The following is a 14,421-nucleotide window of genomic DNA, read 5'->3' on the forward strand; positions in this document are numbered from 1 at the left end:
ATGCCCTGAAGATGACAGCCAGGATGACTGGCAGCTGAGTGGCTGACAAGTGACAGCCAAGCACCGGGGTCTGTGTAGGTACTGAGGGATTGAAGAAAAGCCTGGATGCTGCCAGAGAAGCTGAGAGCACCACAGGAAATACCACAAGGTCTTCCAGGGAGGGAGACTATTTCCAGAGGGGACAGCAGCAAACTTTCAAAAAAACCTCAGAAGGGGCTTGCAAGATTTCATTCTGCTGATTTTTTTTAAAGCAATTTTCATTTACATAAAAAACACCAGAGTGTCTCCAACGTCCCCTTCTGCCAAGAGCCAGTGAGGAGGGAGAGGAATAAAGCAGGGAAGGCTTGAGCACGAGCTCAGCACTGCTTCATTACAGCATGATTACGACTTAATTGGCACAGCAGACTTGACGAGATGGCTTGCGTGCCTGAAATATTAATAGAGGAGTCCACAGTTGGCTCTGCAGGAAGAGCTGGAGGAGACCTCACCCTGGAGATGGTGCCTCATGGCATCCCCTGCCAGGAAGCCTCCAGGATACAACTCAAGAGCTGAAAAACCCATCTGTGAGGGAACCATAAAAACCAAGGGAGAGGGAGGAGCAGCAGGGCACAGGACTGAAAGGGACCCACAGATCCAACTCACCCTCTGGACATGGGCTCCTGGAAAATCCTGGAACAAATAATCCAGAAACAAATCCAAACTGGGCTACAGCCAGTGGATCTGCTGGGACCAAGAGCATGAGATCCACCATGCTTCCTCCAGCAGAGCCAGAGAGCTGTGGGCTTCAGGGGTCTCAGCCCAGCTTCTAAGTGTCTCCAAGTGTCAGATGCCAGCTTGGGAACGTGGGGGTGGTGACCCTCCATGGCCCAGACACAAAACTGCATGGGTGACTCACTCAGGGAGGTATCAGAGCTGGGATGGAGCCAGGTGTCCTGGGCACCTGTGCTGGGTGCAGCTTTATCCACAGTTCCATGAACACTGCTGGCAGCTGCAATAGTGCTTCCTGCAGCTGTCAGGTGGGAAGCTAGAGGAGATGCAAGTCTGCACTGGAGAAAAATTCAGCGTTCTCTCAGGAGACTGGAGAAACGGGCTGGGAAAAAAAGAAATAGGATGAAACTCAATAGGAAGCAAAATACCATAACTGGAGGGAGGACCAGACAGGGCAGGGTCCAGCAGCTCCAGAGGAGAGAGGTGGGTCACAAGCAAGTCCAGGTTAGTCACTTCACACTGCTGCAGGCACAGTCACTGGTGAAGGCACAAACAGAGCATGACCACGGTATCTGGGGCTGACAAGGCTGCAGGCTCAGCACCAGCAGCACACCCAGCCTCGTGCAAGGAGCAAGGCACAGCACAGACAGCACCTGGGCCAGAGGGCACAGCGTGCAGGAGCTGCAGCTGGTCAGCCCAGGGAAGAGAAGAAAAATTATGAACAGCTTGTACTGGTTTTCCAGCCAGGAACATCAAGACCCACCGTGGTGTTTGGGAAAACTCATGATGAGGGTGTCCAAACCCTGGGAAGGACACCATGACTCTATCCCTGCCCTGAAAAATGGATGCTGCTGCTCAGGATGTTGGTGCTTTGAGGCAGCACGAGCTCAGTGGCATCTGAGGAACCTTCTGGCCTTCCTACAAGGCAGCCCTGCTGTCGACCCTCACGGCAGACCTGGTGGGCACACACAGCCCAGATAAAAATGGCCTTCAGCCCCTGAGTCCTGCAGCACCTCCCTCTCCCACCTGTTTGCAGGCTGCAGATGAGCTGTCCCCTGCTCACAAACAGCCTGCATTTAGAGCCTGACAACAGCACGTCCCAGGTCCCCTTGTGCCACACAGCCAGCCCAGTGGCACCTGCCACCCATTTGGGATGAGGTGCTGAGCAGAGCCAGCTGATGACACCGGGACAGCCAGGCTGGGTAGGGAGGTGATGGTTGGCCAGGCAGCTCACAGTGTGGCAGGGAGGTGATGGCTGGCCAGCAGTGGCCCTCAGGTGGCCCTGACCCTGCAGGCAAACTGCCAGGGGAGAACTGGAGCTGGTGGGAGGAGGGCAGCACTGACCGAAAGGTGCAGAGCAAAGCCTGAATTCCCCCAGGCCAGGCAGCAGCAGGGCAGCCACACCCTTCACCTCCTGACAGACACGCTGCTGGCAGCAGAGGACTGCCCTGTGCTGGGATGTGCCCGTTTGGGTCAGTCCCAGGAGATTTCAGAGCCAGCTGAGGCATTGCTCTGGTTTGAACTGCTGAACGATGGTGCTGGTGGGCACCACCCTGCCAAACGCTGTCCCCAGAGCGAGCCTTTTCTGCTGTCACAGCCCCAGCGAGCTCCTGTGAGCACAGCTGGGCTGCAGGGAGCCCGGGGGCACAGAGGCAGTGATGACAGCCACAGCAATGGCCACCCTGGGATGCCATCACAATCCCTGGGGAAGCACCGCGGGATGGGGATGGAGGGACAGCCACAGCGTCCCTTCCTCCAGCCTGCTGCCCACTTGTTGGGGCAGCCACAGGTTTTTGTTGTTTGACCCTTCCCCGTGGCCCCACGCAGCGCCCAGCCCCCAGATCAATAATACATGCTCCTGAAACAGATGCCTCTCCCAGCACATCAAGTCACCTTGCCCTCCCGACGAAACCCGAGCCTCGGGCCATCAATCTTTCATTCCCTGGACATCATCTTCAACTCGATGAGACTGCAAGCAGCTGCTTCCCTTTCACCGTCCGGGGCACAGCGTGCCTGGGATGCAACAGGGAAACTCAGCCAAAAATCCAGCCACAAACCCAGGCAAAACGTGTCCAAGTTCCAGGGATGCCTGGCCAGACAGAAGTCAAGATGGTGATGAATAATACATGGTTATACCTGCATTACCCACACTTTCCCTGCCCAGACAGCCCTGCCCAGCTCCTGGTCTAGACATTTAGGAGAGGATACAACTGCAACAGGCACAAAATAGCTTTTGCTGTTGCTAAAATTCCTTCTTTTCAGTCTATCCCAGTGTAACTCCTTTACGCAGTGCCTGCTCAACTCGCTGCTGCAGAGAGCTTTTCTGCCAGTGGTCACGGTTGGCCAGTTTAAGAAGTAAGAGGATTTTATTTCTCACCATGGAAAAAATAAATATGTCCTTGCAGGGAATCTCTTCTGAGGAAAAAAGCTACAGATGTCAGAAGAAAATAGAAAGAAGGGAGTGAGGCAAGGGGGAAAGGGAGCAAGAGAGGAGACAAGCAAAGCTTTTCTCCCAGTTTTCTGTGGGGCTAGACTGTATTCCTGCAGGATTTCACACAGACAGCTCCTGGTCCTTAGTGCAAATCCTGCCCAGAGACTTGCAGCCACCTGCCTGACACCAGACATTTGCTTCTCAACACCTGATTTTCCACGTGTGCCCAGGACCTGTCTTGTCTGCACTTTACCACCTTGGACTGGAGTTACTTGTCCCTTCCCTTGCTCCAGGGCAGGCAGCACTCACCCTGCAGCAGCATCAGCTGGGGCAGAGTGGTGGAGCAGCACACATGGCCCTTCCTTGCCTGCAGAAGCTGCTGGCTGCTGCTCCTTCTCTCTGCCCAGTAAAGCCACCAGAGGAGCACTGGATGGTGCATTGGAGGGGCAGGCACCCAGGGACAGACCCTGGCCACGATCTCACTGCATTTAGTCTCTCACTGCACACTTTCCAAAGGATTTCCTCTATTTTCCAAGGATATATTTCCAAAGGATTTCCTCTATCCCACCACTGTTTCACTTCAAGGACTTTGACATCTCATTTATCTGGTCTTGCACCGGCGCTGCCGCTCTGGCCACCCTGACGTGCCCTCCACTTGGACATGGGCCATACCCCCAGTGCACCCACCTTGGCATCAACCCCCAAGGTGGCCCCAGAAAAGAGACTGGGTCTGGCTCCTCAAAAACATCCTTGCAGCATCCCAGTGCCCTCTGTTCCCCACGGATAAAAGGGGCCATGAACCAGCCATCCCTTCTCCTCCTCCTTCGCTAGGGGGTGCCTCCAGCATTCCAAAGCTGCCCCCAGATTTGTGCACCCAGGTGCCCCAGGAGCCAGTGCTGCCTCCCAGCACAGCCAGAGGAGAGGGCTAAGACGTGCTGGATGGGCAGAGAAGGCCCTTCTTTCATCCCACTAGAGACAGGAAGCTGCCTGCTTTCCACAAAGACTTTTGCAGAGCCAGCAGCTCCTGGGTCCCACCTTATGCTCTTTTTTTACCCATCTGACAACATTCCTGCCCATGTGCACCATGGTTATGCTTCTCCTGAAGCAAACATCCACTCCTAGCAGATGCATTCCCAAAGCAACATCCTGGGGCAAAGTGGCAGCTCAGCTGTGGATGGGAGCAAAGGTCCTCCCCTATCTCCAGATCTTACCACCTCCCCCAGAAAGAACAGAAAGAACTCTATTTTTGGGTTGAAGAAATAAAATGCATTTGATTTCTCTACTTCTAGATGAAAAAAATACCCTCTAAGAGACTTTTTCTCTCTACTCAGTGGTCTTGAAAGAGATCCCAGAAGCAACTGAAAGCAGTTGACCTCCCACCAGCATCAAAGCCCCGGTTCAGCATTGCATTCCCAAGGTTCTAAGCTCAGGCAGCAAATGCTGTTCCAATCTAATGCCACTCAGAGCAAAATAGGGACTGCAAAAACACTCAATGAACCCTCCCAGCTGTAGCTAAAAAGCAGGTTTCCAGCCCCAGGAAGCCCACAGCACCCTTTGAGAGCTTCCACCCGCCTCCCCAGCCTGGCAGTCTCCATGGCAGCCTGGTTTTCTTGCCAGCACCTTCAAGAGGGCTTCCTGAGATACCTAAAAAAAATAATAATTAGCCTCTTGCCCCTGCATGGAAGGCTCAGGCCTGATTGCACTCCCTGACCCCCAGCTCTCAGCGCCAGAGCTTCCCCTCCACCTGTTTGCTCCCAAAAGCTGGGATGGCAGGGGGGGATCTCCCATGGGGCTGCTCCAGGGGTTCACCACCACCACGTCACCCTGCCTCACACAGCTCCAGCACCGTGTCAAGCAAAATCCCCTGCCAGCTTGTCTGCAACCTCCCCTCAGCCAGCTGTGGAATCTGATCATAATTCCCCTGGGAGCAGATGTCTTCCTGAAAATACAGGAGAAATGGAATGAAGAAACTGAAAACGCTGGGTGCACACAAAGATAACAAGGCCCCAGGAACCAGGAAGAAGTGAATAATTCCTCCTCCTAGCAAACAAGAGACCTCAGTGGCTCAGCAGAGGGGATGAAAGTAGCAGTGGGATTGCTGTTCCTCATTCGATATGGAATCTGCTCTTTGCTGAGCAAACAGAATGATTCAATGGCTGTGATGGGGTGGGGCAGACTGAAACATCCCAAACCCACCTCGGGGGGGTTTCCCTTAAAGCCTGGGGTGCCCCAGTTGTGCATCACAGGTGTAGGAGGGGCAGATTTGCGTTCAGAGAGGAAACAGCAGCTTCCCGGAAGAGAGACAGCGCAACAGGGCACGGAGAGAGAACCCAGAGGTGCCAAAAATGCTGCGACAGAGACACCACCCAACACAAGCTGTTTTCCATAACCACAGGGAGGATTTTACACCACCCCCAGCCCGGGAATCTGCTTCCAGAGCAGCCACAGGTCCACCAGGTCCCTGCACTGCTGCAGCTCCTTGGGGAAGTGGAGTCCCTTCCCCTTTCCACTGACGTCCTGTGGCAGCGGTGCCCCAGGGTGACTCCAGCACTGGGCACAGCTTGCCAAGCAGTGGGCAGCCAAGGTCAGAGAAGGTCAGGGCTCTCAGAGAGAGCCAAGCTGGCACATCTCCCTCCCTGGCAGCTGCAGGGTACCAGGAAGGACAGCACCAGCAGCACAGGAGCAGCTGGGCATGGCCAGAGAGCAACAGGCAGCAGACTCTGGGGGCACACAGTGCAAGGGGCCCTGCTGCCCAAACCCCGTGGACAGCTCTGCAGAGCACACCCAGAGCTCAGGTGGGTGCAGGGCTCCATCCTGCTCATTTTTAACTTTGTAAATTATTGTTACATCTTTACAAAACAAGGAAGATTTAATTAGAGCGTGTACGAGCTTAAGTCAGAAGCAATGAACCTGAACCCAAACAGCATCAACAACCACCAGCTCTCCTGAGCACAAGCAGGAGAAACATCTAAGCATCATCTCTGGCCACTTCTCAGCTACAGCCCCTCCAGAAGCGACTGGAGGGGAAGGATGTTCTCGACCATGCTGAAGAAACAAGGGTGCTCTTGCCATGAAGGACCAGCAGACACAAATTCCCACCCTGGCACAAAGGTGGTGGCCAGAGGGAGTGCGAGGCCAATGCCCCAGCTCCCTCCCGGGACACGCTGCGGGCTGCATCCACACCCGAGCGCACAGAGCAGGGCTCCAGGGGCAGCTGCTCTCACATCCCTGCTCGCATATTGATTCCCTTACATAAATTATGCAGCACCTCTACTCCTGATTAATATTGCTAATTGAGCTGGCAAGGCGAGGGGCAGGAGGGAAACACCGTGAGGACACAGTCAGTCATGCACCAAGCACACTCAGAAATGCAGAAGCCGTCGTGTCGGGGTGCTGGCTGCGCCCTGTGGGGAGCGGGCGGAGAAGCCGGGAAGCAGGAATCCCCTCGGGCTCCCGGCAGCTCCGCTGGGCTGGGCAGCAGCCGGGGCCGAGCATCCCCGCAGGCAAGGGAGCGGTGGCCGGGGCTGCGGCCAGGCACACGAGCGCGACACATCTGTCCCAGCGCGGGCGGGCGCTGAGCATCAGCCCAGACAAAGGATGCGGGAGAGCCCCGCACCGGCGGCGCCCCGGGGCCGAACCCCCTCCCGCAGCTTCCCCCGGCACCTCCGAGCCTGACTCAGTGTCCCCCTCCCCCGCTAATCACAGGAAACCCGCCGGCTCTTTCGGGAAGCTTCATGCTATCGCCCCCACCGCTGTCGCGACACCGCCCGCAGTCCGCCGCGGCGGGGCCGGGGATGCGCGGGGCGCGGCCCCGGGGGTGCCGATGGCGGGGGCCGAGCAGCGTTCGTGCCCGGCGGCGGCGAGGAGGCCCCGCGGGGCGGGCGGGCCGTGAGGGGCGCCGCGCCCGAGCGGCCGCTGCCCTGGGGCGCGGGATACGCCGAGTGAGTGAGCCGGAGCGGGAGGGCTCCGGGCGGGGCGAGGGGCGCTGCCGGTGCTCATAGCGGGGAATCGGGCAGGTTTAGGGTGCGGGGGAGGCTCGGGGGACTCCTGGCGCGGTGCCCGGGGCACAGCTCGCCCGCCTGCACCATCTGCAGGCGGGGAGAGAGCGGCTTTGTGCCCCAGAGGAGGTTCGGCGTGGCCGTGAGTCCTCCGGCCCCTCTCCGTCCCTGCTGGGGCCGGCGGGGACACCCCCGGCCACCCCCTGCCAGCCGCAGTGACAAGCGGCCGGGGCAGCCCCCAGAGCAGCACCGCCCTTTTCAAAGTGTCTTTAAAACAAGGGAAGGGGATGACCGCGATTTCAGTAATCTCTTGGTTTGCTGCTTTAAATGGCAGAGGGGATGGATCAGAACTCCAGGCAGGAGCTGTCCCCACGTCCTGGCCAGGCCGGCATGACCCCACGGTGTTGGGATGGCACAGCGTGAAATGCAAGGAGGGCCCACTCCCATCCAGGGACAAACATTACCAAGGCTGGAAGGAAAAGCAAGGGTGGTGGTTCTGCAATGCACTGTGTCAACAAGGAAATGGCACCGTGTGGGCTGCTGACGAGGGCTGCCTGAGGCCAGGGTGCAGGTCCCTGTGTCCCCAGCTGGGCTTTTCCCTGCTGCACATAAATTACTTACTATTGCAGTCATCAGCAAAGAGATCCTTGAGTTTGGAAAGGGAGCAGGGAGCATGGGGCTGGAAAGGAGGGGCAAGGTGCCGCTGTTTGCAGGGGCTGCAGAGCACAGCGGGCTGGGAGCAGGAGAGGTGCAGTGTGTCCCCACGCCTTACTGGAGTGTTTGCAGGGTTATCAATGCTGACAAGTCGGAGTTCAATGAGGACCAGGCAGCCTGCTGTCAGATCTCTGTCCGGAGGAGAGAGCCAGGCCTGGAGGAGGATGAGGAATGGCTGATCCTGTGCTCCACACAGGTATTGCTCCCAGGCAGGCTGTGCTCACCCTGCTGCCAGCCTTTTGCTGCCACCCAAGGGCGCAGGTTCAGGAAACATGGGATTGCTCCATCAGTCCTACATGCCCACATGCTGAAACCCTTTCTTGGATATATTTAGAGGACCCGTGTGCCCTGTGGTCAGCGAATACATAGCTCTGTCTGTAAATGCCATTTCTACTTCCACGACCCATGACTTTCAGCATTTAAGGTCATCCAAGCCCTTGGTGCCCTCACCTTTCCTGTCCTCCCTGTGCTTTCAAGGGCCAGTGTGTCTTGCTGTCACTTGGGCAGTAGCCTGAGCTGGGCACAGAGGATGCTGTCACCAGGCTCTGCTGCACTTCTGAAATGGCCCCATCTCCCCTCATACAGCACACGAGGGCGTGTGGTGCAAATCCAGATGCTCAGAGCACAGATTATGGGTTGGGCAGAGCAGCACCTGGGTTTGATATTTACCAGGGGCAGGGAAGGGAAGCTGGGGTGCAGAAGTCAGGCAAAACAGATACAGTGGCTCTGAGCCTGCCATCTGTACAACCTCTTCAGCCCTGTCTTGTCCCTCTTCCTCACGGCAGTTTCTGACTGGTCACTACTGGGCGCTGTTTGATGGCCACGGGGGCCCGGACGCTGCCATCATCGCCTCCAACTATCTGCACTACTGCATCAAGCAGAAGCTGGAGGAGATTGTGGGAGGCATCACCGAGGCCCAGCCCCCCCTGCACCTCAGCGGACGCTGTGTTTGTGACAGTGACCCCCAGTTCGTGGAGGAGAAGCACATCCACGCAGCAGACTTGGTGGTGGGAGCCCTGGAGAATGCCTTCCAGGAATGTGTGAGTACCCCGTGCAGGGCACCAGTCCTGCTGGCCCAGGCAGCCACTGTGTCCCTCCTGAGCCCTGGAAGTGTCTGCAATTCTGCTGCTCACTGACTAGGCTGGGACATTGGGCCAAACCTTTAAACATGCTGAGATCAGGCTGGGTCAGACCCCAAGGCCTGTGTCAGATTGTTTGTTGGCAGTGCTGACCCAGAGCAAAGCTGCAGTAGCTCTGAACAATTCTGTAGGGCAGGCAGGGGGCTGTTGTCACACTCACACAGCATGTACAAGTCTGAGCTCTCCCCATCACCCTCCAAAAGCATCCACAGCCCAGGAGCAGCAGCTGTGTAGGCTGTACAGAAGCAACTTTGCCTGTTACTCTTCTGGTTTCCTGTGGCTCATCCACAGTCAGTTTTGGTTCTGGATTTCTGCTGGGAGGGATGAGACAGTGTGTAGAAAGCAGCAGCCCAGATCACGCCAGTCTCCAAACTTGTTGAAACCAACAGGATGAAGTCATTGGCCAGGAGATGGAAGCTACGAACCAGACAGGAGGTTGCACTGCTCTGGCTGCCCTTTATTTCCAGGGAAAGCTCTATGTGGCCAATGCTGGGGACAGCAGGTGAGTCATAACAAAAGGGGGAAGTTGCTGGGGATGAGAGCTGGGAGTTAAGCAAGGTTTCCAGCATCTCACTGTCCTGGTTTCAGCTGAGACAGAGTTCTAGAGAACACTGCTGAAAACCACTGAAGTCTGAGTTGTGCAAGCACTGATCAGCAGCTGCTCAGTCAGGGACTTCTCAGCTTTTCACCCACCAGCAAGGAGGTTTGGGGGCACAAGAGGCTGGGAGGGGACACAGCTAGCACAGCTGACCCTAAGTGACCCGGATGCTCCAGACCTCATGGCACCGTGCTCGGTGTGTGAACTGAGGGGAAAGGTGGCCTGGGGCCACTGCTGGGGGAGTGGCTTGGCATCAGTCAGCAGGTGGTGAGCAACTGTGCATCAGTTGTTTGCTATATTCTAATTCTTTTTCTCATTATGACTTTCCCTCTGTTCCTGTCCTAATAAACTTCCTTTCTCTCAACTGACAGATGTTACTTTCCTTTTTCCATTATCTGCCCCATCCCACTGGGTGTGGGGGAGTGAGTGAGTGGCTGTGTGGTGTTTAGCTGCCAGGTTAAACCACAGCTCTGATTCAATCCTACAGACAGTAAATGTGCAGCCCAGCCATCCCCCTCCTGTTTGGCATGAGACCTGTTAGAAGAAAGGTGCTCTCATGCCTTCTGGAACAGTTTGGGGATTTCAAGGACTAAAGCTGCCCAGACACAGCCTTGGGGTGGTAAAGCAGCAGCACACTCAGCCTGGCAGGTGTTTCAGAGTGAAAGGTGATTTCCCTCACTGGGCTGTGGCCCCCCTGTTCCTCTAACAGTGAGCTCGACCACTGTCAAACCAGGCAAGCACAGTTCTCTGCTGCAATTACAGTGCAATTACAATGGAGTTATTTGAAATACAGTGGCATTTTTTAACAGTTTTGGGTGCACAGCTATTCTGTGGCACAGCTGAGCTTTGCCTCTTCCCCCTTGTAGGGCAATTCTTGTCCTGAAGGACAGCATTGTGCCCATGAGCAGTGAGTTCACCCCCGAGTCAGAGAGGCAGCGAATCCAGCACTTGGTGAGTGACTCCTTCCACACATCAGACAATCCAGCTGCAAGCATCCCACTGGGCCAGAGAGGGCCTGTGGCAAGAGGACCTCCAGCATTCCTTGAAGGAATGTGTGGCCGTAATGTCAGCTGGAACTAGCCAGGGAGGGCTGGGGTAGAAATTCAGCCAACAGTCTTTAGTATGGGAGATGTTCATGTCCTCGTTGGAACGTGCTTTCCCAGTTCTGGTCTCCATTCTGCTGCTGGGAGTGCCAGTCCTGAGGCAGAAGCAGAACCTATCCATGCTCACCCTCCATTCCCTCCTCCAGGCTTTCCTTTTCCCCAAGCTCCTGGATGGTGAATTCACCCGCTTTGAGTTTCCACGGAGGCTGAAGGGAGATGATGTGGGCCACAAAGTCCTGTACCGGGATTACTTCATGGAGGGCTGGTGAGTCCCTTCTGCCCGAGGCCAAGGCTGCAGCACAGGGCAGCTTTTCCTGCTCACACCCATGGGGAAGTGAAGGGAGAGGGTGCACATCCTGCTGGTGAGAGCAGCACCACGGTGGTAGGGAAGGATGCTGTGAGCAGCTCCCTCCAAAGGACCATGGCCCTGCCAGGGTGGTTGGAAAACAGTCAGGATGGTCCTTCTGGCATCCATGGGCACGGGGCTGCTGCAGGTACAAGCTGGGGAGGAAGGGGAGAGTGAGGATCACCTTGCCCCATCCTCAGTGAGCTGCCTGTGCATGGGGACACCACAAGGGTCAGTCAGAGTCAAAATGCTCTGGCTGGGTTGTACTATCAAGTCAGACAAATCCCAAATCAACAGTGAATTCTCTGTTCCAGGGGCTACAAGACGGTGGAGAAAGCTGACCTCAAGTATCCTCTTGTCCATGGTCACGGGAAGCAGGTAGCTTAAAGCTTTACACATTGGGAAGGCACAGGCAAATCTTCTGGGAGTCCTCAGTGTCCCTGTCACTCATGTCACACTGTGGGGCACTAGAGCAGACCTGGAGCTCTGGTGTTCTCCAGCACAGCACAGTCCCACAGCCTGGATACAGCAGCTTCCTTTGCTGCCTGGCTGTGTAACCCAGAGCCCTCTGGAGCTGCCTCCTCCAGAGTACAGCAGAGCAGACAGCAGCCCTGAGGGCTTGCACACAAAAACTCAGTTCAGATGAGAACTTGACCAGCTCCCACTTGGGACTGTCTCCTTTAGCTCTAGTGCCTTTCCCACAAACTGTCCCCCTCGAGGAAAGGCTGAGAATGAGCTTGGAGAGGGAAGGAGGAAGTAGGGAGAAGCAATGATTGCACCCATGCAGCATCTGCCTGCTGGGGGTGAGCAGAAAGTCCCATCACCTCTCCAGCACTACAACCCATGTGCAACCCCTTTACTGAGTCAGTGCAGAACCTCCTTTGTCAGGACAAACAGACACTCCCAAACCAACCCAACTGTCTTTCTTGCCACCTCAAACCAAGAACAGATGCCACCATGGGCCTCCTGAGGTCTGCAGCATTACCCAGAACATATGTACTGACTCCAGAGCACATCATGGGCCTCATGGAGCCATTCCACAGTCAGACTGCTTCCATGCTCCCATCAGGCTTCTGATCATTCCTCCATCTCCAAAGTCTCCAGAGGCTCTTCTGGGTGATGCTTGGAGAAAGGTCCTAGAACAACACATAGATCAGTCAGGACAAGCCACACATCAGCCCTGAAAGGCCCCACACCCCAATGTTTCAATCCTGTTTTGTTTTGTTTGGGGCCAGGCTCGCCTGCTGGGCACTCTGGCTGTCTCTCGAGGCCTGGGGGATCATCAGCTCAAGGTCATTGACACCAACATTGAAGTCAAACCTTTCCTCTCCTGCATTCCTAAGGTCAGTCACAGCATGTGGGAATTGTAGAGTGGAATTAAACAAGCTGCTTCTCTGAAGGATGCACCTTTTAAAGACTTGGCAGATCTTAGTATTTCTCCAAGCACCCTGGTCCCAGTGTGTCATTTCTCAGGGGAAGTCTCATCTCCCTGACCCCTCTGTTACATTGCAGGAATTGTCACAGATTTACTCCTCTGCCTTCCAGGTGAATGTATTTGACTTTGCTCTTCATGACATTAAGGAAGACGATGTCCTCATCATGGCAACTGATGGCCTTTGGGATGTTCTGTGCAATGAGGAGGTGGCCCATGTAGTCAGGAGCTTCCTTGCAGAAAACAGGACAGATCCTCAAAGGTAATTTGTCTTTGTTTTCCCTTCCAAAGAACCTGGTCAGACCTAAAGCAGGCTGAGATCCCACTGCTTCCAGATCTGCTCTGGCACGACCACTCTTTTCTGTGGCTTTGGAAAGTGCCTACTAATCTGTTCCCATCCTAAAGTAACAATTACAAAACTGATGTCTTAAAAAACCTTGTTATTTTGACAACATAAAGCCACATGTCAACGTTGTACGTAAGGAGAATAGTTGCTATATTAGCCCTTGCATTTTTCTACCCACAGGTTTTCAGAACTGGCCAAGTGCTTGGTATGCAGGGCAAGGGGAAAGAAGAGAGGCCACCAGTGGATGCTGGATGACAGCCACGAGGCATCCTACGATGACATCTCTGTATTTGTCATCCCACTACACAACAGGGAGGAGGACTGACTGTCAGGATGACACACAGCATCTGTGCTCCCTTACTGTGATGCCATTCTGCATCAGCCTGAGACTGAGGGACTTCTGCTGCACACGGTGTACACTCTCTTCCAGCAAAACCATTTGCAGTGGAACCTGAATTGCACAGCCAGCACTTGGCACAGGATGAACAAGATTAGCTCCTTAACAACATGCAAGAGAAGCACAGTGGGCAACAAATCACTCCCCTTTCTCATTGCTGGACCAAGGAGAACCTGCAAAGGGGGCCATGTGAACCAAAGGGCACTTTTCCTAAGATCTTCGTGGTACAGTGACACTGAAATCCAGATTTCTACTGATCCCTCTCCCTTTTTAATATTGAACAATAAGGATCAACTGAGATCCAGCCAGTCTGAAGAGCTGGCTTTTAATCAGACTGGAACTAAGCTGAACTGGATGCATAAGCTAAAGCATGTCTCGTATCCATTTGCTGTAAGGTGAGATGTGCTGAAAACCTGGGAGCTGCTGCCAGGACAGCACTGGGCACAGCCGTGCCTGGGCCATGGGAATGCTGGAGCAGTAGCCCAGAGCTCTTCAGACAGCTGCCATTTGTAGGCAGCACCTCAGACCCAGAGGATGTAGCCAGGTAAAGCTTCACCCTGGTGTACAGAAGCCTCCTGTGCAAAGATATGTGCCTTACTCTTATTTAAGAACACTGAAGTGTGTTTGTAACACTGTACAGATTTCTAACAAATCTTGATCCATACTTGCTGACACTTTCTCTGTTCAGGTAATTTCTGGTAGCAAAGCAGGTTTTGTAGCAGCAGCACTGAGAACCAAGGTGTTCAGTGCATCAGCTGATTCAGTAGAAGAGCTCCAAGTAAAATAAAACCGGTTTGTTGCAATTTGTCTGCAGTGCTGAATTTCAAGCACTTATTCCAGCAGAAACACAGTGCAGCAGACATGCCAGAGTTGCCTTAAACTCTGAGGATCTGCTTCCCAACCTGTTTATTAGCCAGGCAAATTCAGGTCTGGACAAGCTTCCCATCTCCCCAAGTCCCCACTTTGGTTTTCATTATTACAAAGGTTCCAGGATTCCCCAGAGAACCAGCCAAACCCCAGTGTGCATTTAAATTCCACAAGGACTAAAGTCCAAATAAAAGTACTTTGTTTTTTGTTTTTTTTTTTTTTTTTTCCCCCCATGCATCTTACTGTGGTGTTATTCCTGTTGGGGTTTTACATAGATCTGGGCTGGAGGAAGACAGCCCAGGTTCCAGGATTCCCCAAAGAAGCAGCCAAACCCCAGTGCGC

At 54.6% G+C, this 14,421-nt stretch overlaps 1 protein-coding gene across 1 annotated transcript; it reads left to right on the plus strand.

Annotated features, from left to right (window-relative positions):
- The first annotated feature begins 7,575 nt into the window (after window positions 1-7,575).
- PPM1M (protein phosphatase, Mg2+/Mn2+ dependent 1M) lies at window positions 7,576-14,285 on the plus strand. Its single transcript, XM_039734086.1, has 9 exons — window positions 7,576-8,047; window positions 8,637-8,891; window positions 9,380-9,492; window positions 10,455-10,539; window positions 10,838-10,956; window positions 11,352-11,415; window positions 12,273-12,380; window positions 12,583-12,731; window positions 12,996-14,285. The coding sequence occupies exons 1-9, from the start codon at window positions 7,811-7,813 to the stop codon at window positions 13,138-13,140; spliced, it is 1,275 nt and encodes a 424-aa protein (XP_039590020.1). The 5' UTR covers window positions 7,576-7,810; the 3' UTR covers window positions 13,141-14,285.
- Window positions 14,286-14,421: the final 136 nt, after the last annotated feature.

This window comes from Passer montanus, unplaced genomic scaffold, assembly GCF_014805655.1.
Source record: "Passer montanus isolate IOZ18808 unplaced genomic scaffold, ASM1480565v1 scaffold9, whole genome shotgun sequence".
Classification (NCBI taxonomy): Eukaryota; Metazoa; Chordata; class Aves; order Passeriformes; family Passeridae; genus Passer; species Passer montanus.

Bases quoted from the DNA above. Each gene is read 5' to 3' on its own strand.
- PPM1M (XM_039734086.1), top strand. From the start codon at position 7,811: ATGGGGCTGGAAAGGAGGGGCAAGGTGCCGCTGTTTGCAGGGGCTGCA. The intron at 8,048-8,636 runs GTATTGCTCCCA...TCCTCACGGCAG, and splicing joins TGATCCTGTGCTCCACACAG to TTTCTGACTGGTCACTACTG. The intron at 12,732-12,995 runs GTAATTTGTCTT...TTCTACCCACAG, and splicing joins AACAGGACAGATCCTCAAAG to GTTTTCAGAACTGGCCAAGT.